This window comes from Myotis lucifugus, unplaced genomic scaffold, assembly GCF_000147115.1.
Source record: "Myotis lucifugus unplaced genomic scaffold, Myoluc2.0 scaffold_542, whole genome shotgun sequence".
NCBI classification, from domain to species: Eukaryota; Metazoa; Chordata; class Mammalia; order Chiroptera; family Vespertilionidae; genus Myotis; species Myotis lucifugus.
The window spans coordinates 497,079-524,450 of record NW_005871590.1 but is presented as its reverse complement, the minus strand read 5'-3'; the positions used below and the strand labels follow the sequence as shown (position 1 = coordinate 524,450).

At 53.9% G+C, this 27,372-nt stretch overlaps 2 protein-coding genes across 4 annotated transcripts in view; one reads left to right on the top strand and one right to left on the bottom strand.

Moving 5' to 3' along the window:
• Positions 1-518: 518 nt before the first annotated feature.
• TBL1X (transducin beta like 1 X-linked) lies at positions 519-14,707 on the top strand. Of its 3 annotated transcripts, none has more exons than XM_006104115.3 (12): positions 519-821; positions 1,217-1,349; positions 1,782-1,923; positions 2,437-2,500; positions 2,620-2,717; positions 5,829-5,889; positions 6,963-7,084; positions 8,751-8,825; positions 9,138-9,265; positions 10,823-10,988; positions 12,550-12,651; positions 13,246-14,707. In XM_006104115.3, exons 1-12 carry the CDS (start codon positions 581-583, stop codon positions 13,270-13,272), a joined length of 1,359 nt encoding a protein of 452 aa, XP_006104177.2. In that variant the 5' UTR covers positions 519-580; the 3' UTR covers positions 13,273-14,707. The 3 variants fall into 3 exon arrangements, with proteins under 3 accessions (XP_006104177.2, XP_014301981.1, XP_014301982.1); XM_014446495.2 differs by having other exon boundaries at positions 13,216-14,707; XM_014446496.2 differs by lacking the exon at positions 13,246-14,707 and having other exon boundaries at positions 12,437-12,622.
• A 6,387-nt stretch (positions 14,708-21,094) lies between these two features.
• GPR143 (G protein-coupled receptor 143) overlaps positions 21,095-27,372 on the bottom strand; it is a gene marked incomplete at its 5' end in the record, with an annotated part of 12,430 nt that continues 6,152 nt past the window's right edge. Inside the window, 5 exons of the mRNA XM_023745435.1 lie at positions 21,095-21,735; positions 22,399-22,642; positions 23,703-23,820; positions 25,798-25,906; positions 27,123-27,268. Coding sequence (XP_023601203.1) covers positions 21,641-21,735; positions 22,399-22,642; positions 23,703-23,820; positions 25,798-25,906; positions 27,123-27,268 — 712 coding nt within the window. The remainder of the gene's footprint in view (positions 21,736-22,398; positions 22,643-23,702; positions 23,821-25,797; positions 25,907-27,122; positions 27,269-27,372) is intronic.

Here is a 27,372-nt window from a genome sequence, read left to right as displayed (position 1 = left end):
CCAGATAATAATAGAGCATCTTTTACACGAAATACAGTAGTGCCTCATACAGTAGAGCGCCTTTTAAATGAAATATGGTAGTGCCCCATATAACAATAGAGCATCTTTTACATGAAATACGGTAGTGCCTCAGCTACATAGAGCACCTTTTACATGAAATACAGTAGTGCCCCAGATAATAATAGAGCATCTTTTACATGAAATACAGTAGTGCCTCAGATACAGTAGAGCACCTTTTACATGAAATACGGCAGTGCCTCAGCTACATAGAGCCCCTTTTGCATGAAATACGGTAGTGCCCCAGTTCAGTATGGTATTTACCAAACATTGGGTCCCCCACTGAGGACAGCATTACACCCTGTCCTACACCCAGGCTCACCCCCACACACACACACACTGCCCACCGCTGTGCCCTGGGCAGTGCCTGCCCCGCCTCGCCTCTGCCCGCACCTACCTGCCTGCGGTGCCCACAGCCCAGTGCCAGGAGCTTCGGGGCTGACGGCCGTCCCCTGGCTTCCCCCAGGATGGCACGGTATTCGATGGCCGCCCCATAGAGTCCCTGTCCCTGATCGACGCCGTGATGCCTGACGTGGTGCAGACGAGGCAGCAGGCCTTCCGGGAGAAGCTGGCGCAGCAGCAGGCCAGTGCGGCAGCCGCGGCGGCAGCGGCAGCGGCGGCATCAGCAGCAGCAGCAGCAGCAGCCACAGTGGCCACGGCCGCCACGACAGCCACGGTGACCCCAGCAGCTGTTTCCCAGCCCAACGCCCCAAAGAACGGGGAAGCCACAGTGAATGGGGAGGAGAACGGAGCACACGCCATAAGTAAGTGCGGGCATGTAGTATGCAGATGTGTGTGTATCTGTGTGCACACATGTGCCTGTGTTAGTTTGTGTGTGACTGTGTATGTGTGCAGTGTGTGCGTGTGAATTTGTGTGCATGCACCTGTGCATGTCTTATGCAGACGTGAGCATTCTTCCCTGAGTGGAATTTGCTTCCCTCGGGTAAGTTGTGCAGCCACCCCGGCCCTGAGGGTCGAGATGACCATGGTGTTCACACCTCACCCCGAGGCCTCCTCACATACAGCCTCCCAGCCGCCTCGGCTGAGGCTGCGGCCACAGCCCAGCCCCGTGGCAGGTGACCGTGAGTGGGTGCAGGCCAACGAATTCTTCACGCCCATCCTACGTTGCTCAGCCACACGGCTTCTGTCCCTCCCACAGATAATCACTCGAAGCCCATGGAAATAGACGGGGACGTTGAGATCCCACCCAGCAAAGCCACGGTGCTTCGGGGCCACGAGTCCGAGGTCTTCATCTGCGCCTGGAACCCCGTGAGCGACCTCCTGGCCTCGGGGTAAGGGCATCAGCTGTGGTCCCGCCTCCGGAGCGCGTTCCCTCTCACCTACCTGGGCGCCTGCTCAGGGGTGCAGACCGAAGCCTGGGGCGCCCCTGCTGGCCTTCCTGGGGTGCCTCCGACTGTGGTAAAATTGTGGAGAAGTCCCCATGTTCTCCCTGGGTGGGGGCTCATGCCTGCATTTAAAATTACTCCGTGCCGCAGAGATGGTGGGGAGAAAACCCTGAGATAAAAAACAGCTGCCGTGGGGTTGGACTTAGGGCAGGCCGTGCCCCTGGGTCTCTCACGGCGCCCGGCCCCGAGCAGCTTGGCCTGGAGCCGTGGCCTGCCTCTGCCCGTGGGCTGCGGGCCCTGACGCAGGTTGCATGGTGGGAAAAGGGAGAAAACCCGTGAGCACGCCGGTAGCTGACTGCGGGGCGCTTCCTTCTGCAGGTCCGGAGACTCGACGGCGCGGATCTGGAACCTGAACGAGAGCAGCAACGGGGCGTCCACCCAGCTCGTGCTGCGGCACTGCATCCGCGAGGGCGGCCACGACGTGCCCAGCAACAAGGACGTGACCTCGCTGGACTGGAACGTAAGCCCCGGCCACCTCCCACATGCTGGACCGTCTGGTGCCATGTGGGGTGCAGGGGTGCTGGGGTCGTGGGGCTCCCTTCCCGAGAGCTAGCCAGGTCATGTCGGGCTCCTTCCCAGCATTAGCCCACGTCTCCGAGCAGCCAAGGAAACGTGACTTCCACCTTCATATTTCTTCCTTTTTTTAAATGTTTTCATTGATCTCAGAGAGTAGAGAGAGAGAGAGATAGAAACATCGATGATGAGAGAGAGTCATCATCAATCAGCTGCCTCCTGCACGCCCCACACTGGGGATCAAGCCCGCAACCCAACCCGGGCCTGTGCCCTGACCGGGAATCGAACCGTGGCCTCCTGGTTCACAGGTCGATGCTCAAACCCTGAGCCACACCGGCCGGGCTGGGGACCGGTTATGGATGTGAGAATGTTCTAGCCCTGGGGTGAGAGGTTCTCTTCGCTTTGTCAGAACCGAGCCTGCTAAGCTGTTTCTGTTGGCCTGTTTCTTTCTGGCCCGCAGAGCGATGGGACGCTGTTGGCCACGGGCTCCTACGATGGCTTTGCAAGAATCTGGACGGAAGACGGTGAGTGCTGCCGCCCTCGGCTTGGGGTCGGAGAAGAGCGGCTTTGGCGTGGAAGCGCCGCGTGAACGGGCCGTGGCCTTGAAGTCAGCGTGTTTGTTGTCTGTTTACTTACCCCACAGGTAACCTGGCCAGCACCTTAGGCCAACACAAAGGCCCCATCTTTGCCTTGAAATGGAACAAAAAGGGGAATTACATTTTGAGCGCCGGTGTGGACAAAGTGAGTGTTCGATAAAATACGTCTTTGATCTGTAGACGCTTACTGGTGTTGAATCTCTAGATAACATTGTGGTTTCTTTGAATTCTGAGACTTTCTGCTTCCTCTTAAGAAATGTGTGGTGCTTGATATATATATATATGTGTGTGTGTGTGTGTGTGTGTGTGTGTGTGTGTTTAAAATATGTTTTTATTGATTTCAGAGGGGAAAGGAGAAGGAGAGAGAGACAGAAACATCAATGATGAGAAAGAATCATTGATCCACTGCCTCCTGCACTCCCCCTACTGGGGATCCATCCCACAATCTAAATCGAACCGTGACCTCCTGGTTCATAGGTCAATGCTCAACCACTGAGCCCCGCCAGTCAGACACCCGTCACGTCTTAATATGTCACACACTCCACAGACCTTTGTGTAAAGCTCCCCTGCTCGCTTGAGGTGCACAGCTCAGTGACAGCCTCAAAGCCAAAAGCACTGACCATCTGGCCCTTGGCAAAAATAGCTTTGCTGAACTCCACACTCCAGTGTGACCCTCTAGGTCAGTGACGGCGAACCTTTTGAGCTCGGCATGTCAGCATTTTGAAAAACCCTAACTTAACTCTGGTGCCGTGTCACATATAGAAATTTTTTGATATTTGCAACCATAGTAAAACAAAGATGTATATTTTTGATATTTATTTTATATATTTAAATGCCATTCAACAAAGAAAAATCAACGAAAAAAATGAGTTTGAGTGTCACCTCTGACACGCGTCATAGGTTCGCCATCACTGCTCTAGGTCATTGAATTGTGCATTCTTTATCTCTCTCTTTTAAGCCAGTAAACCCTTTGTTCCAACTTCGCAGCCTCTTTTCTTTTAAAAAAAAAACACCAAAAACATATTTTTATTGATTTCAGAGAGGAAGGGAGAGGGAGAGAGAGATAGAAACATCAATGATGAGAGAGAATCATGGATCGGCTGCCTCCTGCACACCCTACACTGGGGACTGAGCCCACAACCAGACATGTGCCCTTGACCGGGAATCGAACCGTTATCTCCTGGTTCATAGGTCAACTTTCAACCACTGAGCCATGCCAGCAGGGTGGCAGCCTCATTTCTAATATGAAAAGCTGAGGTGTTGTGGCTGGCACACGAGACAGAAGCTCTCGTGGAGTGGCCGCCGAATTTTCTCCAAGGGGCTCTAATTCAGATGCTTCCCACACACCACTGCGTCTTGTATGTGACTGATGCAGTTACTAAAATAATTTGTGGGAGTGTCAGTAACCTAAACGAGCACTTTCCCGCCTCTGTTGGCCTATTGGATGCTCTCGGATGGGAGGTGGGCATATAGAACATGGACCCCGGGCCACAGAGAGCCTGCGGACTTGCCTAGGGACACACTGGTGTGGAGAGGACGTGTGTTGGAAGGCAGGCCCTGGGTCCGGCCCGCAATTACTGCCCTTTCACAGAATTGTAGCCAGTGTTTTGCATCCTCACATCCTTACTGCCTCAGGAGCTATTTTTTTTTATATTCACATCTGATTTTCAACCCAATGGTCAGTGGTCAGTACCAGGAGCTGAGCTATGTGGTCACTGGAAGTGCACGTTTGAAATTCTGTCAGTCTTTGGGCAACACACTGACTGCCTTCATCAGCCACCCACGGCAGAGATGATAATAGCGTTCAGATAGTAATACCCGGGAGGAAGTGTAATGTATGGGGAATCTGGCGCTGGCCTTCAGTAGAAGCTTAACCCCAAGGGGCTAAAGTGTATTTCAGATTCTTTTTTTTTTAAAATTAATATATTTGAATTGATTTCAGAGAGGAAGGGAGAGGGAGAGAGAGATAGAAACATCAGTGATGAGAGAGAAACATTGATCGGCTACCCCCTGCACGCCCCACACTGGAGAATGAACCCACAACCGTGCAACCCGGGCATGTGCCCTTGGCCGGGAATAGAACTGCAGCCTCCTGGCTCATAGGTCAGCGCTCAACCACTGAGCCACGTCGGCCAAGCTAAAGCTAGTTCCGATTCTTAACAGCTCTTGTGTAATTAATGTTTTCTTTTGTCTGGGGTATATTTAACATAGGCATCAACAAAATGACTTGATTACTGATGTCGTGTGTGAAATTGCATCAGAATTGTGAGTTTCTATATTCTCGGCAGCACCTGACTTTGGGGAGTCAGAAAAGTGTTAGACCCAGCAAACAAATGAACAAAAGATGTTCATTGGGCTAGAGCTGGCCCTAACCGGTTTGGCTCAGCAGAGAGAGCGTCGGCCTGTGGACTGAAGGGTCCCGGGTTCGATCCCGGTCAAGGGCATGTACCTTAGTTGCGGGCACATCCCCAGTGGGAGGTGTGCAGGAGGCAGCTGATCGATGTTTCTCTCTCATCGATGCTTCTAACTCTCTATCCTTTCCCTTCCTCTCTGTAAAAAATTCAATAAAATATATTTTTTAAAAAAGAAGAATTCCTATTTGTTTTCCAGGGAAACTGTCTCTCTCCCTTATGCACAGGGCAGTTTTCAGAAATGCCCGTTTCTTCTTCAGCTCCTCATTTTGAAAAGTGCCAGAAAGATACTTAGATCAGCTTTATTATGAGTTTCTTCAGCTTGTAATGGGAGAGGGGAAACCCCCACCCATCTCGGTACTTTTCCAATTATCAGTTACAGCTGCTGTGTCTTGTGGCGTCGCCACCACCCCACCTGGCTCTCGAGATTGTTACGTATAAAACACTGGATTCCACAGACCTAGGCAGAAAGACTGCCGAGAATCTCATGAACAGCTAGCTATATGCTGATCACATGTTGAGACAATATTTTGGCCATACTGGAGTAAAATAAAATGTGTAGTTAAAACGTAGTTTCATGGCCACAGCCACCTCGGTTCCTATCCGTGTCACAGCACCAAAAAACAAAAAGAAAAGGTGGTTTTAACAGTTTCTCTTTTTCTTTTTGGTATGGAGTGCTTAATAGGAAACAGAGTTCCCCGCCTGGCTTGTGTCCTGTGTTTATTGGGCAGCACTGGAGTGGAGGGAGGAGGGGCCCCTGCCTCGTCTTGTATGATAACTTTTCCGGGAGAAAACTTGGCGAGAAGAACACCCACTAACATTTCCTTTTTGTTTGCGGAGCACAGACAACAATAATTTGGGATGCCCACACGGGAGAAGCCAAACAGCAGTTTCCGTTTCACTCTGGTGAGTCTTTTGGTTTGGTTTTGTAATCCTACATAATAAAAGGGTAATATGCAAATCGACCAAGCGGTGGAACGACTGGACGCTATGACGCGCACTGACCGCCAGGGGGCAGACGCTCAATGCAGGAGCTGCCCCCTGGTGGTCGGTGTGCTCCCATAGTGGGCACGCCGCTGGAGAGCAGGTCTAAGCCATCAGTCGGACATCCCCCGAAGGCTCCCGGACTTCAAGAGGGCGCAGGCCGAGCTGAGGGACACACCCCCCTCCCCCCCCCCCCCCCCAGTGTACAAATGTCGTGCACCAGGCCTCTAGTTTGGAAATAATAGTGCAGAATCCCCATGAAACGTCTTGTGAGATATTCCTCACTACTCCAAGGAGTGTGTCCATGGAATCCAGCTGTAATCTCAGTGCTCTCAGACGTCCACGGTACAGATTACCCAACATCAAAGCGTTAAAAACACCCCAGGGAACCAATCCCAGGACCAGTGTGGCCTTCTTTTTCCTGCCAGCCCAGGGGGGCCATGTCGGGGATCCCTGAGACTGTTCCCACATGGGGGAGTCCCAGCTCAGGTTCGTCACAGCGGAAGGACATGGAGCACAGCCGGCCGAGAGGGGAAAGGTCACAGGGCGAAATCCAGCATTGGCAGTGGTCTTCTCTCCGGGAGTCGCCAAGGACGGGCCGATTCCCCCGGAGACGAGTGTGAGGGGCCACGTAGAGCTCAGTGGAGACTCCTGTCCAGGATCTTCATGGAGGCTGGTATTGCAGGCAGCCTCTCCCTGGCTCAGACCCGGGTTCCAGACTCCTGGAAGGAACTGGCATAAACTACTAGTTTGCAGTTCAAGTACAGAGGCTGCTCTTATCAGTTAGGGAATGGTGGGAGCCTTCGGATATCCAGATCCCCAGGCGTGGGCCAAGAAAGCAGGGTCCCCCTGAGGTGGGGCGTCTTTCCCACAGGGGTGTGCAGCCACTGCTGCGGCCTTAACCATGTCCCTCTGTGTGTTGTGGCCACAGCAGGCCAAGTGGGGCAGCCCTGGCTCTAGAGACTCCAGTTTCCCACCCCCTGTCCCACCCGCAGCCCCCGCCCTCGATGTGGACTGGCAGAACAACACGACCTTCGCCTCCTGTAGCACCGACATGTGCATTCACGTCTGCAGACTCAGCTGCGACCGCCCCGTCAAAACCTTCCAGGGACACACGGTAAGTGGGAGGCCTGACGATGGGGCTCAAGTTCATGGCCATGTGCCAGGAGCGGGAAGCCTCGGATTAAACAGCCCTAGCCGGTTTGGCTCAGTGGATAAAGCTTCGGACTGAAGGGTCCCAGGTTCGATTCTGGTCAGGGCACATGCCCAGGTTGCGGGCTCCATCCCCAGTAGGGGGCGCGTAGGAGGCAGCCGATCCATGATTCTCATTATTGATGTTTCTATCTCTCCCTCCCTCTCCCTTCCTCTCTGAAATCAACAAAAATCTATTTAAAAAGAAACAAAGATGCTGTGACGGCCGACTTGTCCCTTGGATTTTTAAATGATAGGAATATTTCTTGCAGCATGATTTCCGATGCCCTATTAAAATGCTGCTGACATTCCTTTAAGCAGATTTGTCACCTGCTTTTTGAATTTTTTTTATTAACACATTTAATTTTTTTGTTATTTTTTATTCTTTTGTTAATCGTCACCCGAGGATACTTTTCCATTGATTTTTTTTAGAGAGAGTGGAAAGGAGAGGGAGAGACAGAGAGAGAGAAACGTCTCTGTAAGAGAGACACATCGGCCGGTTGCCTCCTGCACCGTACCCCGACCAGAGCCAGGGATTGAGCCTACAACCGAGGTGTGTACCCTTAATCGGAATCAAACCTGGGACCCTTCAGTCCATGGGCCGACACTACCCACTGATTTTAACCGGCCAGGGTTTTTTTTTCCTCCTACTCAAATCTGTGATACCATTATGGTTCTCATCTAACTGTTCCTGGGGGTGGGGTGATTAATAAAAGAGAAAAGAAAGGTACTGTGACTGCAGCCCAGGTCTTTTGTTGGGTTTTGGAGGAAGGACTTAGAGTGGCTATTAAACAAATATGTGACGACATAAAGGAAAGGATGCTCGTCATGAATGAATAGATGGGGAATGGTAGCAGAGAAAGGAAAACTATATTTAAAAACAAAACAAATCGGTCAAATGGAAATCTGACAGCTGAGAAGTTTGATGTCTAAAATGAAAATCTTAATGGGTGAGTTTAACAGCCGATTGAGATTGCAGAAATAAGGCTAATGAATCTGAAGAGAGATCATAGAAATAGCCAGTATCCTGAATTTGGTGGAAAATGCTGACATTGGTTTTTAGAGATTGGAAGGGAGGGAGGGAGTGGGGGAGAGAGAGAAACATTGATGGGAGAGAGACCCATCTATTGGTTACCTCCTGCATGCACCCTGACTGGGACCAGGGACAAACCTGCAACCCAGGTACATGCCCTTGACTGGGAATTGAACCCGCCACCCTTCGGTGCATAGGCCAAAACTCTAGCCACTGAGCGACACCGGCCAGGGTGAAAATGATTTTTCATGTCAGTTTCAAAACAACGGTGGTCATACTGGTTTTCTGTGCTGTGCTTATTAAATGTAAATGCCCTGGCTCCCGAGGTGTGATTTTTTTCTTAGAGAAATGTGGATGCGGGTGACTGATTTTGCATGGTGTGTGCCTGTGCATTTACCTACACGAGAAAGGCAGAGTAAGCAGCAGGAAAATCTGAGTCCTGTGGTGGAAACTATGAATAGTCAGAAGAGATGATGGGGCGCTGCTGCCCTCTGCTGGGCGGTTGTGGTACCTACTCACAGGCCTTCCTTTCTTTGTAAAATCCTTTGCTCTCTTTCAGAATGAGGTCAATGCCATCAAGTGGGATCCTTCTGGAATGTTGCTGGCGTCCTGCTCCGACGACATGACGTTAAAGGTAACGTGGAAGGAGGGGCTGCTGGATCCCAGGCAGCCCCTGTACTCAGTGCGGGTCTTACCCTCACGGCTGCTCTGGGTGATGATTTTGTATGGAACACTTCCCGCTGCTGTAAGTTTGCCCCATGGCTACTCGATGCCGCTGGCGCCCCCGGGATTTTGCCCACCCCTCTACCTGGGCAGTGACCCGCAGGTGGGCTAGCTGCCCCAGGGCCCCAAACCTGAGAAGCGCTCACAGCGTGACGGTGTGGAGCCATTCCTGGCTGGAGAAAGAACTCCTGCCTGCTCACACGCTTGCCATCGTGCCCTCTAGATCTGGAGCATGAAACAGGACACGTGTGTCCATGACCTGCAAGCCCACAGCAAAGAGATCTACACCATAAAGTGGAGTCCCACCGGGCCCGCCACCAGCAACCCGAACGCCAACATCATGCTCGCAAGGTAAGAGGGGACGGGCCACAGCCCAGGCCCACGCGGCTCCCAGAGCCGCCTTGCTCACTGTGGCTGGAACAGTTATTGTATCAAAGGGAACAGAAACGTTAGTCTGTAAAAGAGATGGCCAGGAACGTGGCCAGGAAATGTCACTTGTATCAAAGGGAATAGAAATCGTGCAAAGGGGAGCCGTGAATGAGTTCATGCCCTTCCAGACTGTACACGAGTAGCTGCCCGGAGAGGATATGAAGACAGAGCTATGAAGTGACACCCGAGTAAGGGTGTGGGTCCTGGTGCCCGCTGGGCTGGTGGGAGGGCAGTTCTGTGTCCAGGCGTCTGGCACGTGGCTTTGTGAAGGTTTCATCAGGATGGAGAAAGCAAGCAGAGCTGAGCTGGGCGTGCCCGAGGCCCTGCGTTACTTAGTCTAGCCCGGGGCTGCAGGTGGCGCAGGTTCTGAGCGGCAGCAAAGGGCTGTCCCGCCCTAGCAGGGCTGACCGAGCCATTTCTGTAGTGAACCCCCAGGGCAGCAGCATGGTCCCCAGAATCGGGGAGAGGGGTACGTGGCCACGGTGGGCAGCCCAGACCCACGCCACTTGAGGCTGCGATGCACAGAACTGCCTCGGCCCAGTGCTCACGGGACGCCATTCCGCCCCGTGTTTAGTAAAAACGTCTAGAAAAACAAGCTGGAGAGATTCTGAGGCTGGAGATGCCGGGATCCTTCGGGGTCTGGGATCCACGGTGCACACAGCGGATTGCAGAAACCAATGAATGTGAAATCACCCTGTTTCCCCAGTAACAGCATCCAAAAGAGCAAAAGCAAAGGACAGGAATCTATCTTCTATATAATAGAGGAATATGCAAATTAGCCAGGACGCCATAACGTCACGACCAGACAGCAGGGACCTGAGGCTTCATGGCACCTGGCCCGGGCGAGGGACCTCAGGCCGCGCCCCCCGCCCAGCGGGGCTTGATGAGGGACCTCAGGCCACACCCCTCACTTAGTGGGGCTTGACGGGGGACCTCAGGCCACGCCCCCTGCCCCGGCTCTGAGTCAGGAGACCTCAGGTTGCACTCCCCACCCGGCAGGGCTTGACGGGGACCTCAGGCTGTGCCCCCCCCCCCCCGCCTCAGTGCCTGGCAGGGGACCTCAGGCCGCACCCCCCACCCGGCGGGGCTTGACGGGGGGCCTGAGGCTGCACCCCCTGCCCAGAGGGGCTTGACGGGGATGGGGCCAGCTGGGTCTGGGTCTCCTGCGTTTTCGAAGCTCGTGCGGGTGGTGGGCGGGGACTTGACTCTAGGTCACAAGGCGTGCTCTAGATCTGACAGGAGGGAGATTTGCATATACATTTTAGTAATTTTCTTTCATCTCTGACACTTCTCTTATAGAGAAAGGGAATTAAAATATTTCCTCTAACTAATTCCCTTTTAATGTGCATGAATTTTGAGCACTGGGCCACTAGTTGTTTTATGACAATGGCTTTGCTATTAATGCATCTGAGTCACATTTTCGCCATGACGAAGCATCCCTGTTATTATCTGTGGTGACGTTTCCTCCCTTCCTCCTAGCGCTTCGTTCGACTCCACGGTCCGGCTGTGGGACGTGGAGCGCGGCGTGTGCATCCACACACTCACCAAACACCAGGAACCTGTCTACAGTGTCGCGTTCAGCCCCGACGGCAAGTACCTGGCCAGCGGCTCCTTCGACAAGTGCGTGCACATCTGGAACACTCAGGTAATCCCTCGGACCTTTCTCAGAGGCATGCCCAATGTCAAGTTTCGGTGACTCAGGCTCGAGACATCCTCTGGGGAGTTTGTGCTGGGGAGTGAGTCACCTGCCTCATCCTTTTCTGGAAGATGGGAAAACCGTAACCCAGTCCTCTTGTCGCCAGAGATGCTGCTCCCAGGGTACTAAGGTTGGGGGAACAGGTGTCATTACATTTGAGCTTCCCAGGGGGTCAGCCAAGGGGCGGGGCCAGCCCTGACCTCTGGGCCACATTGTGTAGCAAAGGAATATCTGTTTGCTTTGTGGTGCCACTTTGATTTTCCTAATGAAAATAGTGTATGTTTCCGTAGGTAACGGTATGTCATATTGGGTTGTGCTGTTGGCAGAACTCAAAGGAGACAGCATTTGAGTAAATGCGGCAGCGTGGGTATCCCTGGGTAAGAGGTTCTGAATATAAAGAGTGGAAGTGGGTGGGGCTCAGCAGACTGAAGGGTCCCCGGTTCGATTCCTGATCAGGGCACATGCCTGGGTTGTGGGCTCCATCCCCAGTAGGGGGCGTGCAGGAGGCGGCTGATCCATGATTCTCTCTCATCATGGATGTTTCTCTCTCTCCCTCTCTTCCTCTCTGAAATCAATAAAAATAAAAAATAAGTAAATTTTGAAAAAGAGTGGACGTGGGTGAGAGGTAGAGTAGGGACTGTTACGTTGCGCAGTCAGCTCTCGGTTCTCCTGCCGATGGAAGAGAAATGGTCGGAGCTGTTGCAAAAGGCCAGCGATCCTGTTTGTGTGACCTCGGGGTGGATTGCATGGCCTCCCTTCACCTCTTGTAATCCAGCCTGCCTTGGGGTTCCCTGTGGCTGGTTTGACTTTGCAGTACGTTTGCATTGAGCCCATGCCCCCTTGTGGCAAGGGCTGGGAGTACATGAGGCAAGTGAACTAACTGCCATGGGCAGGGTGTCCACTGAGACCGCAGGCTTCCCGGTGTCTGCCTCACCCGAGCTCCATGCTCTTGGAGAGGGAGAGGTGAGGGGGGACCCTCCGCGGAGCCCGGCTGCTGCTAAGCCTCGCAGCCCAGACTGGCCACGCAGAAAACACACGTTCCAGGAATACAGTGCCTCTTCATAGAAACAGTGACGGGTGGATTTGTAAAGTGACATCGTAGAAAAATGACATGAGGGCACGGTTAGCGTGGCTCAGTGGTTGAGTATCAACCTATGAGCCAGGAGGTCACGGTTGGATTCACGATCAGGGCACATGCCTGGGTTGCGGGCTTGATCCCCAGTAGGGTGTGTGCAGGAGGCAGCTGATCCATGTTTCTCTCTCATCATGGATGTTTCTATCCCTCTTCTTCTCCCTTCCTCTCTGAAACCAATAAAAGTATATTTAAAAAAGAAAAACGACATTAGGTACCGCCCAAGGTCGAAACCTCATCACATTATGTCACTCCTTTTGCCTAGATCTCAAGCCTCTTTGATCCTCAGTGAGAGGATGCCTTCTAAATACAACCACGTGGATGCGCTGTGGCCTTGGTCCCGCCCCCTTAGCTCCTGACAGCTGCTTTGCTTTGCAGAGTGGGAGCCTGGTCCACAGCTACCGAGGCACTGGTGGCATCTTCGAGGTCTGCTGGAACGCCCGAGGGGACAAAGTGGGCGCCAGTGCATCCGACGGCTCCGTAAGCAGCACCCCCGGTGTGCTGGAGGTGGGGGGGCGTGGGGCGGAAAGGGGACACGCCCGGCAGCCGATACCCAGGGCCCAGACTGAGCACCTGGCTCCTGTCTCCGACCCTGGATGGTGCCCCAGCCCGGACCCTCTGCTGACAAAAGGGTCTCCTGGGTCCTGGGCCCTATGGTGATCCCCTGAGGCAAGGGGCGGCGGGAGGGTTGCCGAGCGTCGGGGTAGCCCACTCGTGTTCCCCAAGGCCATGAGCTCAGGCTTGACTGGTCGTCGGCCCTGCCACTCGGTGTCTGGGCCGTACCATGGCCACTGCCTCTGTATTAGTTCCCAGGATGGTCAAAGGCTCAGTCACTAGGCTGTTGTTACAGTTTCTCTGAATGTTCAGAACGGTGTGCCAATAGAACTTTATTTATAAAACAGTTGGGCGGGCCTGATTTGATCCGTGGGCTCTACAATATAATTTGCCCACCCGGCTCTGTTCCCTTCCATACAAGTAACATTTCCTGGCCATGTTACTTGCCGTAACTTCCACAAAGTAACTTTTCTGTTCCCTTTTTTACAGTAACTGTTCCGGCTCTCTGCTTCCCCACAGGTGTGCGTGTTAGATCTGCGGAAGTGACCGCAGTGTCCCGGGAAAGAGAAGAGAAGTCATGGACCAGCAGTGGTGGGCACGGGGGCCTTGGCACCCCTGAGACTCGATCCTGCAGCTGCGAGACTGCGGGGGCGTGGCACGTGGGCATGACCTTGGAGCCAGCCCCTCCCGGCCACGCCCCGGAGCCTGTACTCCTAGTCCTCACCGAAACCTTTCACACACAGCTGTATCGGAGGGAGGCAGCCTGACGCCACCAGCCGGATGGTGCGTGCGGACGGCTCTGAGGCCTGCCACGGCCGGGGGAAAGCTGTGCCAAAAAAGAAGAGAAAGAAAACTGCGGCGATCACCCGAAAGGGGGTGGGAAGCCCCCCCCCCCCACCCCCACCCCCGCGGGCTGCGTTCCCTCACGATGGGGTTGGCTTGCAGAGGAGATTCCAAGACCAGCCTGTGCGGCGGGAATGCGCGCCTCGGTGACCCTGACTCGTCCGTGCCCCACAACCTTCGTTGTCCCGACGGCTTTGCTGGGCCTTCCGTCCACGATGGGCTGGTTTCGCCTTCTTCCCGTCCCTGTCCTTGCCCGCCCCCCCCATCTTTGTCCTCCCTTCCGTGTCTGGATTTGCTGTAGATGTGGCCTTGGGGACACATGGCAAAATCTTTGTCGACCGCTTTTTCGCTCCTCCCCTCTTCTGCCTCCCCCCCGCCCCCACCTCCCCTCCCCTCCCCTCCCCTCCATCCCTTTGTCATATTGTTTCCTATGCATCGTAGGTCTCGAGGGCACTTTCCACGCAAAATAAGTGCTTTATGTAGGAAGGCAGGGCAGGGGGGGCTTTTTACAGGAGAAAAAAAAGACTTATAAGAGAGAGAGCCCGGAGTATTTTTGGAAAAAAGAAAAGATATTTTTATGTTAAAACGATTTTAAAATCCTACAATGGAAATCAGACAGCTTGTGCGGTTTCTTATTTTAAACTATTCCCAGGGAGCGGTTCCATGCCTCGGGCCACGTGGCAGGTGGGAGGGCACCCGTGGGGGACAGATCCGAGGACGCCGCGGGGTTCCCTCGGCGGAGGGACACCCCGCTCTTGACGGGGGGCAGCCCGGGGTCCCTGGAATCTGCCTGTGTGGCCACAGGAGGGGAATGAAGGGGCGTGCGCTGTGACCTCAGGAGCGAGTCCCCAACCAGATGGTATTGAAGCCATTGACACAGAAGGCGCTGCTCCGAGTCGCCTGTAGGTGGCACCACCTGGTTCCCCGGACTGCCATTGGCCCAGGAAGGGGGGGGGGGGGCGGCTAGCAAGGCTGACCCCATGGCGCTGGGTCTCCGCTGGTCCGAGGTGAACCACAGGTGGACCGTCACCGTCACCTCCGTCTCCATCCCTTCTTTCTCCGCCAAATGCGCGTTTCTTTTTCTAATCATGAGTCTTTTTACCGTTTTTAAAAAATTAAACCTGGCTTTGTGTTCCCACGGGAGTTTCCTGTCCTTGCTGAGGTAGCCCTTGCATGACAGCCCCGCCGCCGAGCTGGTTTTGCAGGGAGCAGTGCGAGAGGGGCCGTCCTGTTGCTGCGGGCGCAGCGGGACAGGGGGGCGGGCGGCCGGCCGAGCGCGGAGCTCCGCCTCCGGTGTCCCAGCCGCCAGACAGGATCCATCCGAGGAGCCGGAAATCCACCCTCAGGGCAGGTGCGCGCGTCCAAGAGACCTGGACGGGCCGGGCCGGGCCCGCGGAACCTCATCATGCCGTCATCACCGGGCTCCCCGTGGATACGTGACATTCTCGAGTCCCGGCCGGAGAAGACCCCAAAGTGCTGGTTCCGAGTTGGGTGCTTTATTTGGGCCGTGGCCCGGGCACTCAGCGAAGCTCAGAGCCTATGACGTCACCACTCGCATCTCCCAAGCCCAACGTCTATGACGTCACCACTCTGGTCTCTGAAGGCAGCTGACATCCCAGCCAACTTAGGTCATTCCTGCCCCAGAAGTCAGGAAGTTTGGGGCGGTGTGTGGAGGTGCCATCTGCCCCCCTGCCCCCCATAGAAACGGGCGCATCTCCGCAGGGCCTCGCCGCCCAGGGGGGGCCGGGGGCCAGGACACGTCGGGCGCCTGCAGGGCGCACGCTCGGAGCTTCAGTAGACAATCCTCCCACGAGGCCGGGAGCCAGGGTGTCGCCAACGCGTGGTCCGTGGGTAAACCCGACCCGCTTGGCCGGAGTGAGGTGGGAGCCGAGGGCTGGGAGACCCTGGACCACGCGGGCTCAATCCCAGGCCCTGGCTTCCTGCTCCTGACCGTCCAAGAAGAGCGGCCGCAGCCACAGGGGGACCAAGCGTGCGCGTCCAGGCGCCGTGGCAGCACCCATGCTCACGGGGAGCTGAGCTCCAGAAAGTCGGCCCAGCGTCCTGTGACTGTTCGCCCTCATTTACTTACAGCTTAAACCCTAACGCTGACAGTTAGTGGCCAAACGTGACCTTGACTCTGAGCAGATGTCCCACGCCGAGCCTCCCAGACTCTCCGGCTGGGATTGCCGGGACCAGGGGTGGCGGGAACGGGCAGTGACCAGCATCATCCCGGGGACTGGAGTCTTTTTTTAAATATGTTTTTGTTATTGATTAGAGAGAGGAAGGAAGGAGGAGAGAGAGAGAGAGAGAGGAATATCAATGATGAGAGAATCATTGATGGGCTGCCTTCTGCAGCCCCCCTAGTGGGGACCCAGCGAGCCCGCAGCCGAGCATGTGCCCTGACCAGGAATCCAACCGAGACCTCCTGGGTCATAGGTCGCTGCTTAACCACTGAGCCACACCAGCCGGGCGGGGACTTGAGTTTCCTTCTGTCCTAACATCGGTGTGGGGCGGGGGAAGTGCACTTTGTCCGACGTCAGGTCTGCTTCGTTCTGGTTACTTTCCTCCTTTTCAGCCTGTTCCACCTTTCTTTCTTCACAAATCGTGTTTCCGGTCAAATGCACAAACGTCCCCTCGGCCCCGCCTCAGGGCTTTGAACTCTGGCTCCTGCGGTGTTTGTCGTCCAGCAACTGTGCTTCTCCGGCAGCACCTCCACCCCGTCCGCCCGCGTCCATGTCCGCGTCCATGTCCGCGTCCGCGTCTGTCCCCCCACCCCGCGCACCCTCACGCACTCTTACAAAAATGATCACCTTGCGTGTGGTAGCCCATTGTTCCAAGAGAATCAGCAGCTCCTATTCAGTGTCTTGAATAAATCGCTCTATTTTGATACGAGAGAACGTGGTAGGTGTGCTTTCTTCGGCCCGCTCGGTCCCTGGGGCCCACGACTCCCTGATGAGCAGACACAGACTCGGGTGCGTGCCTCCCGGACAGCGGCTGAACCTGCCCAGATGTGGGAACAGCAGCCCGGGGGTGGCAAAGGGTAACTCTCCTAAGGGCATGTGTTTCTGTTTTAATCTTTATTCTTGAAAGTATTACAAATGTCCCCCTTTCCCCCTCTTGACCCCCGCCAGGCCTCCACCACCCATTGCCCGTGTCCATGGGTGATGCATATATGCCTACAAGTTCATTGGCTGATCTCGTCCCACCCACCACACCTGCCTTCCCTCTGAGGTTTCAGTCTCTTCCCTGCTTCCATGTCTCTGGGTCTCTTTTGGTTCATCAGCTTATGTGTTCACTAGACTCCACGGGGGCGGGGGGGGCGGGTGACTTCCGGCCGGCCATTTGGAAAAGTCAAAGTCGGTGACTCCTCCTGTCCCCTGGTGGTTTGCTGGGAACGAGGTTCCACATTGAACTCAGAGGCATTTGCAGAATGGGAAGTCCCAGGGCCACTTCCACCCCGAGTGGGTGTGGCATCATTTCGTTCCTTCGTGGATGTCCCTCCCTGGGACAAGGAGACAGTTGTCCTGGGGACACAGGCTGCGTTTTGCTCTGTATATATTACCTTGTCCCCTACTCTGTCCATGTGGGTGCTTAAAGCCACCCTGAGAAATCCAGCCCTCCGGCCGCGCTGCCTTCGCATTGCATACTAGTCTCCGGATGGAGTCATAGTCACTAACACACTAACCTGTCGGGCCCGGATGAGGCTTGGCAATGATCTTCCCAAGTCCATTCTCTGGCCCCTCTCAGGAAACATTTCCACTCACTGCCCTCTGCCCTTAGAAAGCGACACCTCCTCCACTAGCTCCCTCCTCCACGTGATCAGGTCAGGCCCTCCAGAGTGGACCATGCCCTGACCCAGTGGTCGGCAAACCGCGGCTTGCGAGCCACATGCGGCTCTATGGCCCCTTGAGTGTGGCTCTTCCACAAAATACCGACTTCTGTGCATGGGCCACGAAGTTTCAATCGCACTGTACGTGTGCGTCCACACGTGGTATTTTGTGGAAGAGCCACACTCAAGGGGCCAAAGAGCCGCATGTGGCTCGCGAACCGCGGTTTGCCGACCATGGCCCTGACCGCAGTGACCGGCTCAGCAATGAAAAAAGCATCCAGGCTGGATGAGTCCTCCTCCTGCAGAGGCTTTTTGCTTAAGGTGCCCGACAAAGATGGTTTCCCGGGAAGGTTTGTCTCCGTCCACTGGGGTCCCAACCTGGTGGGGAATCTAGGATTGGGAGCCTAGAATCTGACCCCATGGAGAGAGCCTGGAAGGCGATGGAGGCAGAGCCCAGAAGACACGAATTGAGCAACCTGAGCCCAGGCACATGCAGCTGGACCTGGAGCTAACCACCCAGCCCTCTGGTCTTCCTGAAATAAACCAAGACATCCCTCTGCTGCAAGTTGGCAAATTTCCGTTCCTTGAAACTGCAAGAATGACAAGCACGAGAGGAAATAGAGACGAAAGACTTTTCTGAGTGTGGTGGATGCCTGGGCTTCTCTGCTTTTCTGTGGTCACATAGGGCCCAACCACATAGCCAGCAATGGGAACGGGACCCTGGCTCTACTCCATGGGTCTAAGACAGTGGTCGGCAAACTGCAGCCCCTTGAGTGTGGCTCTTCCACAAAATACCACGTGCGGGCGTGCACGTGTAGTGCGATTGAAACTTCGTGGCCACACTCAAGGAGTCAAAGAGCCGCATGTGGCTCGCAAGCCGCAGTTTGCTGACCACAGGTCTAAGATATGAACAGGCTCTCTCTCCTCCTTGAGACTTGCTTACAATAAACTAACCACGAACCTCAGCCTGATACCAACCTGCAGGTTCTGCCCTGGTAACTTGATGTGCTCCTCAGCTCTCTCCTACTCTCGAAATGAAGTCTGAACGCGCTCAGCACATTCATGATAAAGCTTCTCCCTGTAAAACATAGTAAGGAGCACTGTCACATTTCATGTCGCTAAGATGAAAGTCAGCACCTTCTAAACAAACCTCATGGGACACAATCATACCATAGAGCAGTGGTTCTCAACCTTCTGGCCCTTTAATACAGTTCCTCATGTTGTGACCCAACCATAAAATTATTTTCATTGCTACTTCCTAACTGTAATGTTGCTACTGTTATGAATCGTCATGGAAATATCTGATATGCAGGATGGTCTTAGGCGACCCCTGTGAAAGGGTCGTTCGACCCCCAAAGGGGTCGCGACCCACAGGTTGAGAACCGCTGCCATAGCGGGAAGGGGAGGAGAAGGGAGTAAGAGGAACTGAAATCTTGGGATGGGAAACAGGAAAATGAAATGTGTTCCTGTCTTTCAAGATTGTTTCCCCCTAACTGGCTGGGAGGGAGGCTATCTCACAGGCCTTGGCTCTTGAAAACTAAGGAAGATATATTTGTAATATAAATTTTTCTGAAAACTGCATTGTATCTACCAAAGGTTTGGATCATTTTTTCTTACAAAATAACCTATAGTTTGAGCTATAGACAAATAGGATCATTGGACATAGCATACCCATTTATACTATTACATTTCCAAACGGGAACAGTTTACTTTTTACTCGCTTTGGCACAACAGATATTTTTTTAAAATCTATTTTATTGATTTATTACAGAGAGGAAGGGAGAGGGATAGAGAGTTAGAAACATCGATGGGAGAAACATCGATCAGCTGCCTCCTGCACACCGCTTACTGAGGATGTGACCACAACCATGATATAGAAATAATGGAGTTTTTTGCTTTGAAAAAAAAAATTGAGCCAAATACACTTTTCAATAGAGACTTCACCAAATAGAAAATGGCAGTGATGCTCTTAAGTGACTTGTCCCCACGAACACTAAGAAGTGACGCAAAGGTCCTGCCCCTGACGACCAGAATCGAACCTGGGACCCTTTAGTCCTCAGGCCGACGCTCTATCCACTGAGCCAAACTGGTTAGGGTGGCAAAACAAATACTTTGTGCACATGAAGAATAAACCCAGTTCAGGAAATTTAGAAGTTATTTACAATATAACATTAACTTTCTCTACATAAGTGAATATAGCTAAATAGTATGCTACATTGATCTTTTGTTCAGTTAGCACATTATGTATCTACTAGTGGCCCGGTGCACAAAATTCATGCACATTAAAAGGGAATTTATTAGAGGAAATATTTTAATATTGCTGTTTGCCCTTTCTCTATAATAGAAGTGTCCAGCCGGCCCCACCCTCATTGGGCGACACCAAGACCCGGCCGGCCCCACCCCTGTCAAGCCCCGCCAAGCGGGGGACGCAGCCTCATGTCCCAGCACAGAGTCGGGGGCGTGGCCTCAGGTCCCCCGCCTGGGCCTGGTACCACGCAGCCTCAGGTCCCTGCTGATCAACATTATGGCGTGATGACCATTTGCATATTAAGCTTTTATTATGATGATAATAAAAGTGTAATATGCTAATTAGACCAGACGTCCTTCCAGGCGACCTTTCAGATGAAGCTGGGGCTGCGAGGGAAGCCCAGGTCCCAGTTGCCAGAGGGAAGCCGGTGCAGGCAGCCTGGGGAAGGAAGGCCTACTCTTGCACGAATTTCGTGCATCGGCCTCTAGTATATATATGTAACAGGAGGAGCAGAGTTCAGAATGGTGGTGGAGATCAAAGGAGGCCTGAGTGTAGGCAGTCTCGGACCCCAGAGTAGCTGGCGGCAGTATAAATCCACTGGAGGATGATGTTATAATTAAGTCAGTAACCCAAACAGGCAGCCCAAATGGGAAGACAAAAACAACAACCCCCAAATGAAAGAACAAGAGAATTCTCCAGAAGAGATAAATTAAATGGAGATAAAAAATTTATCTGACCCTAACCAATTTGGCTCAGTGGATAGAGCGTAGGCTTGCAGACTGAAGGGTCCCAGGTTTGATTCCGGTCAAGGGCATGTACCTTGGTTGCGGGCACATCCCCAGTATGGGGTGTGCAGGAGGCAGCTGATCGATGTTTCTCTCTCATCGATGTTTCTAACTCTCTATCCCTTCCCCTTCCTCTCTGTAGAAAATCCATAAAATGTATTTTTTAAAAAGAAATTTATCTGATACAGAGTTCAGAATAATAATGGTAAAGATCTCCAACAGCATGAACCAAAACACTGGATTTCTGATCAAACCTGCCTCTTCTGAGCCCTCTTGTAATGCACAGAGAACATGCAGCCCAACACAGAGACCAAAGGCTGAATTCCTGATAGGAGCCGTCTCTTTGGCACCCTCCTGTGGTGAACGAAGGACATGCAGCCCCATGTGTGGACCGAATTCCTGATAGGAGCCGTCTCTTCTGCGCCCTCTTGTGGTGCATGAAGAACAGGCAGCCCCACGTTGGGACCAAAGGCTGTATTCCTGATGTGAGCTGCCTCTTCTGCGCCCTCTTGTGGTGAATGAAGAACATGCAGCGCAGCCCATCCACATGCCCTGCACCTCAGCTGCTTCTCCACTTTGCTGCCCTTCTGGCATCATCAATAACTTTACCCAAGAGCATTTGCTAGAAGTGCTGTTCAGAAGGAACCCAAGCCAGACTGGGAGCCTGGTTTCAATGACTTTATTAGCTTTCCCAGGGACTTGGACGTGGCATTACATTACAGCGTGTACAGAAGCTGCTGAGCATTTGGTCTGGAACAGCGATATTTAACCTTTTCATCTTGTGGCACATAAAATTCGGTGGCAACCCCCAAAAATATATATTCTGCCCATCTGACAAAGAAAATAGCCAAACTTTTGATTCAATGACACCCGACGGCTATTGTGTTCGCTGTTGTCATTTTTTTAATTTGACAAACGAAGGGAAAGAGGCGGCGCCCCTGACTAAACAGTCAGGTATTGCGTGTTGTACATATTCCTGTGGCACAGAGGTCGGAAATCACTGGCCTAGAAGGCACTCTTCCATTCCTAAGGGCACGCACGTCAGTCGCTTCTCTTTTCACAAAGAGGACCCTCGGGAAGATGCTCTGACATGGTGATGAGAGTGAGCCTGGGGGGAGGGACACCTCGACAGAGGCGCTGGGAAGGTGAGAACACTTCTGAGGAACAAGGGCTGTGGAGTCGGAGGATGGGGGGCGGGCCCCTTCTCTCTCACAGGTCTCCCTGGATTTTGGGAACACCTTCAACCTCGTTCGCCTGGCGGGACCCGCTTGCAATATGGATTTCGATTGTGCTGGCATCAGACCCTGGAGAGGAAGAGAGAGAAGGCTGTGATGGTGTCGTGTCCTGGGAGGCGCTGCATGAGCTTCAGCAACGTGTTTGTGAACGAGATCACAGGCATGTGGTGGCTGCCTGGCCGCCTGCGCTCAACTCCAGGAGGTGCCCCACGAGAGGGAGACCCCCTTCTGTCAAACTCAGGCACCTCTGAGTGGTCCTTTCATGGATGATGCCACATGGTTTGGGGGGAGAGCAGTGGGTTATCAGTAGAATGAAAGCAAAGGTCCTGCCCTGGCCGGTTTGGCTCAGTGGATAGAGCATCGGCCTGCGGACTGAAGGGTCCCAGGTCTGATTCCGGTCAAGGGCACATGTCTAGGTTGTGGGCTCGATCCCCAGTAGGGAGCGTGCAGGATGCAGCCGATCCATGATTCTCTCATCATTGGTGTTTCTCTCTCTCTCCCTCCCCCTTCCTCTCTGAATCAGAAATATATATTTTTAAATGCTGAAAGGAGAGGCAGATGAGGAACTACAAGACTGGCATCAGTGTGGGGCACTGTGACGTTCCATGTACACCCCGACGGGCGTGAGGGAGGTGACAGCCACCACCTCCATCCCACCTCACCTTGGTTGCTGACGGGCCTTGGGGGAGCCCTGGACCCCGCAGCTCGCCTGCCTCGCAGCTGGGGCCTCACCTCCAGACAGCATGCTCAGGGCCTCGTCCGACGTGTGCCCGCCCACACGTGCCACCTTCCTGGAAGCGGGGCTGTCACCAGGCGCACAGGGGCCCTGGTGGGCGGGGCAGGCCCGCTCGGCGGCAGAGCTGGTCATGGGCTCCCACTGGATCTCCTTCCTGGGAGACTGCAAGTCCAGGCGGCATCCGGTCCAGCCGTAGAAGGCCAGCGACAAGAGGAACCCTTGGGCGGGATTCAGTATGCCCTGGAGGGGACAGGGAGACTGCGGTGAGGTGAGCGCGGGCAACAGGCGGCGCGCCCCCTGCTGGCCTCGCCTGCAGTGGCCGAGCGGGTTGATCAGGCTCCTGAGGCCACCGCGGGCAGGGAACCGGTCCTCGCTTCTGAGCGGTACCCACACAAGACCTGAGCCAAGGCACCAAGCCACTGCCAGGCACAGCCCGGGGGAGGCAGGAGCGCTGGTCTTGCTTTCAAGTCCTTGCCAATCAGATTTCCTCCAATTTTGAAGTGCTATCAAAATCAAGTCTGTGTAGGACATCGTGTATTTTTCCACTGAGAGCTCTTGTTTGTATTTTTTAAAATATTTTTATGGATGTCAGAGAGGAAGGGAGAGAGAGAGGGAGAGAGAGAAACATCAATGATGAGAGAGAATCATGGATCGGCTGCCTCCTGCACGCCCCACACTGGGGATGGAGCCTGCAACCTGGGCATGTGCCCTGACCAGGAATCCAATCGTGACCTCCTGGTTCATAGGTTGATGCTCAACCCTTGAGCCACGCCAGCCAGGCCCGTGTTTGTGTCTTTATTATAAACGCAATCTAACGGAAGCACTGGGGGTGGGGGGGTCCACCCATGTGCTTCCACCTGACCATCGCGTGTATTTCTAGCCAATATATTTTGATGTGTGTTATTATGTAGCTGTATTTAGTATAATTTTTTATGTTTATATATATATATTTTTAATCCTTACCAGAGGATATTTTTTCCATTGATTTCCAGAGAGAGCGGAAGGAAAAAAAACATCGACATGAGAGAGACACACTGAGCCAAACCAGCCAGGGCTACATTTATAATCTTTTAAAACGTATTTTTACATTCATTTCAGAGAGAGGAAGAGAGAGAGAAACATCAATAAGAGAGAAACAGAGACAGGCTGCCTCCTGCACGCCCCCTCCTGGGCATGTGCCCTGAGCGGGAATGGAACCCGCATCTTTCGGTGCAGGGATGACGCTCAACCAACCAAGTCACACCGGCCAGGGCTGGTCTTTATTTTGCAAGAGGAAAATTTACAATCAGGATTGACCTACCATAATAAACCACGTGGTCTTGGCTGCATTTCTGACATATTTCAAAGCGCCTCCGTTGATGTCCGGTTGCATCTCCAGATAGAAGAGAAGGCTTTCATTGATGATGTTCGACAACCAACTGTGAGAAAGACAATGGCCCAGCTGGGTGAGGATATCAGCCGCAGAGGGCGTGGTTACACGCTAGGGCAGGGGGCGTGTCTCCCCAGAGCTCACGGTCCTCCGGGGGTGGCCGCAAGCACTGCCCCCCCCATCAGAATTTGACAGGAGACCCACAGCTGCTTCCCTGTCCCACGCAGAGACAGACAAACTCTCCATCAAATAACTCCAAAGTCGGTCTTCGTTCGAAGCGTGGCATATGGTTTGGGCCGAGACCAAAGCAAACCTTATCTGAAATTTGATGTTCAGATGTTTTGTTTGTTTGTTTGTTTGTTTGAATCCTCACCCGAGGATATTTTTCCATTGATTTTCAGAGAGAGTGGAAGAGAGAGGAAAGACAGAGACAAGCATCCAGGCGATTGAAACACATCGATTGGTTGCTTCCTGCATGAGCCCCGACCAGGGCCTGGGCCAAGGAGAAGCCTGCAACCCAGGTACATGCCCTTGACCAGAATGGAACCTGGGGCCCTTTGGTCCGCAGGCCGACGCTCTATCCACTGGGCCACACGGGCTAGGGCTGATGTCCGAATGTTTTAATGTGATTGTTGAGAGGTAGTGAGACAGGCAAGGCCAGCTCATGAGGCTTTAAGAGAAATAATGACGCCTCCCCTCGCAGTGCCCGAGCCTCCTGGCCTCACATGAGTGGCCACACCCACAAAGGCAGGCCCGCCTGGGACACGTTGCTTTGCGGCAGCTAAGGGTTTTCTAACTGTAACCTGCTGCCCTGCATGGGGAACAGGTCTATTTCTCTTTCTTTTTTAAAAAATACACTTTTATTGATTTCAGAGAGGAAGGGAGAGGAAGAGAGAGAAACATCAATGATGAGAGAGAATCATGGATCGGCTGCCTCCTGCACACCCCCTATGAGTGATCGAGCCCGCAACCCAGGCATGTGCCCTTGACCGGAATCAAACCCGTGACTCTTCAGTCCACAGGCTGATGCTCTATCCACTGAGCCACATGGCCAGGGCAACACAGGTCTATTTCAAAGCGTCCACGTTGGGCAGAAGGCCTGCGGTGGGGAAACCGAGGAGAGAGAAATTGCTCTCTACCCTTCTGGTCTGAGCTCTGACGCATCCCAACAAAGCCGTGCCCTCGCCCTTGGAGCTTCTTAGATACAGGCAGCTGGTGCCAAGACTGACACGAGTGGGTGGACTGAGAAGGTGGGGCCAATGCTGTGTTTTCATGGTAACCTGGCAGGGGGCACCCGGATGCTGGGGCTGGGATTGTGAAGCCGGGGTTGTGTTCTAAGGGCTTCCTGTCCCATCTCCGTGGATCTGACTCTTTGCAGAGGCTGAGGGGCTGTGGACTTGCCTTCTGTCCTGCGTGCATTTCCTCAAAGGGCCGCTAGCCCAGAGCCAAAGGTTTCCTCTCCAAAGACTCCTCCCTTGGGCCCTGGCTGGTGTGGCTCAGTGGATAGAGGGGCGGCCTGCAGACTGAAGGGTCCAGGATTTGTTCTGGTCAAGAGCATATGCCTAGCCCTAGCCGGTTTGCCTCAATGGGTAGAGCGTCGACCTGCGGACTGAAGGGTCCCGGGTTCGATTCCTGGCAAGGGCACACGCCCAGGTTGCAGGCTCCATCCCCAGTGGGGGGCGCACAGGAGGCCGTCGGTCCATGATTCTCTCTCATCAGTGATGTTTCAATCTCTCTCTCCTCCCTTCCTCTCTGAAATAAAAAAAAAAAAAAAAAGAGCATATGCCTGGGTTGCAGGCTCCTCCCCAGTAGGGGGCGCGCAGGAGGCAGCCAATCAATGATTCTCTCTCATTATTGATGTTTCTATCTCTCTTCCTCTCCTTTCCTCTCTGAAATCAATAAAATAAATAAATATATATATAAAGACTCCTCCCTCTAGAACTTTCAGGTCCCTCGTGGACAAGCAAATTGGCCAGGGGCCTGCATGTCCCTTCCCAGTGACAAGTACAAGGAGAAGACAGGTTACCAGACAACGACAACCAGCATGATTTTGAAGAATCGGGTCTTGATCATGGCTCCCATCCGCCTCTCCTTCTCCGTGTAGACGCCTTGTCTCCCTTTTAGTAACGAGGCCACTGTGAAGAGAGGGCATGCGCGATGCTCAGGACAGAGGCAGGGAGCCCTGGAGCAGAGCCCAATGGTAACATCTTACGCGACCTGGTGACCTCTGTCCCAGCGCTGATGAAACCGGACTTTGAGTTTTACTAGTTCAGGAGCTACGTTTTAAAGATTTACATTTTCTATGATAACAATGAGCCCTAGCTGGCATTGCTCAGTGGATGAGCGTTGGTCCACGGGTCACAGGTTCAATTCCTGGCCAAGGGCACGTACCTGGGTTGCAAGTTCTATCCCAGACCCTGGTCAGGGCGCGTGTGGGAGGCAACCAGTCAATGTGTCTCTCTCACATCTGTGGGGAGCAGCTACAGTGTTTGGACAGGTTCAAGCCTCGGACTAATGAGAAGGCACAGTCCCCTCACGGCCACGTGCAAGTCCCAGCTTGGAGGGCAGAGCCCTCCCGGCACAATGATAGCCAACAGCTGTAGTTGTGAGCTTGAACCTATGGTCCGAACACGTGGCCCCATGTGCCTGAGTGATGTGGGCTTGATAGAGTTCAGGTGCATGGAGTTGAGTAGGGTCGAAACCCACGAGAATGTTGTAAACATCTTGACCACGCCCTGACTTTGCCTCGTGGAATCTGCTGTAAAATAAAGACTCGGCTTGTAGTCCGTGGCGCTGTCGCTAGCTCTCCACCAGAGAGGACAGCGCCCCACCCAGACCCAGCTTTCTTCTCTTGTCTGTCTTTTCTCCATCCTTCACCGCCCCCTCTCAGGGTCACTGAACCTGGCTGAGCTGGCGCGGCACAGAAGGCGCCCAAGGTGGGGCTGAGTGTGCCATGGCCGTGCCGGCTCGCCACACACATCCATGTTTCTCCCTCTCTCTCTCCCTTCCAGTCTCTCTGGAGATCAAATGGAAAATATCCTCGGGTGAGGATTTAAAAGACACGTTTCAGGTTCTCCATCATGGCCGCCCTGGTTCTCACTCTGCGGGTGAGATTCCCGTGGGGAGGCGGAGCCGTGGGGAGGGGACGGGCGGGCGGATGAAGCCCCAGCCTCAGCCCCAGCCCAGATGCCTTCCCAGTGCGTCCTGCTGACCACGGCCGGTCTCAGCCGGGCCTCATGCCCCAGGACTCATCTCCTGTGCTCTGCCTCCTGCCCGGCTGAGACCAGACGGGGGCCAAGTGCATTCTAGGAGGAAGCAGGCCCTCAGGCCCTCCCCCCCTCCCGCTCCGGCCTCCCTCCAGTTTCCCAGCTGCTCCGGAGTCTCCAGGCCACAGCGGGGCGGCCAGGGGAGCCCAGGTGGGCGGGAAGCCGGCAGGTGCTGCCTGGAGGGGACGCTGGCCAAGGGACGGTGCAGCCATGGCCACGGCGGCTTGCTCCCTGGTGTATGAGGGGCATCTAGCGCTGATAGATGCTACAGCATGAGCTGCCCACGATGGGTGAGGTCAGCGCCCCGGATCATTCCAGATGGACAGCACGTGTCA

Bases quoted from the DNA above. Each gene is read 5' to 3' on its own strand.
- TBL1X (XM_006104115.3), top strand. From the start codon at position 581: ATGCCTGACGTGGTGCAGACGAGGCAGCAGGCCTTCCGGGAGAAGCTG. The intron at 7,085-8,750 runs GTAAGTGGGAGG...GCTCTCTTTCAG, and splicing joins AAACCTTCCAGGGACACACG to AATGAGGTCAATGCCATCAA. The intron at 9,266-10,822 runs GTAAGAGGGGAC...CCTTCCTCCTAG, and splicing joins GCCAACATCATGCTCGCAAG to CGCTTCGTTCGACTCCACGG.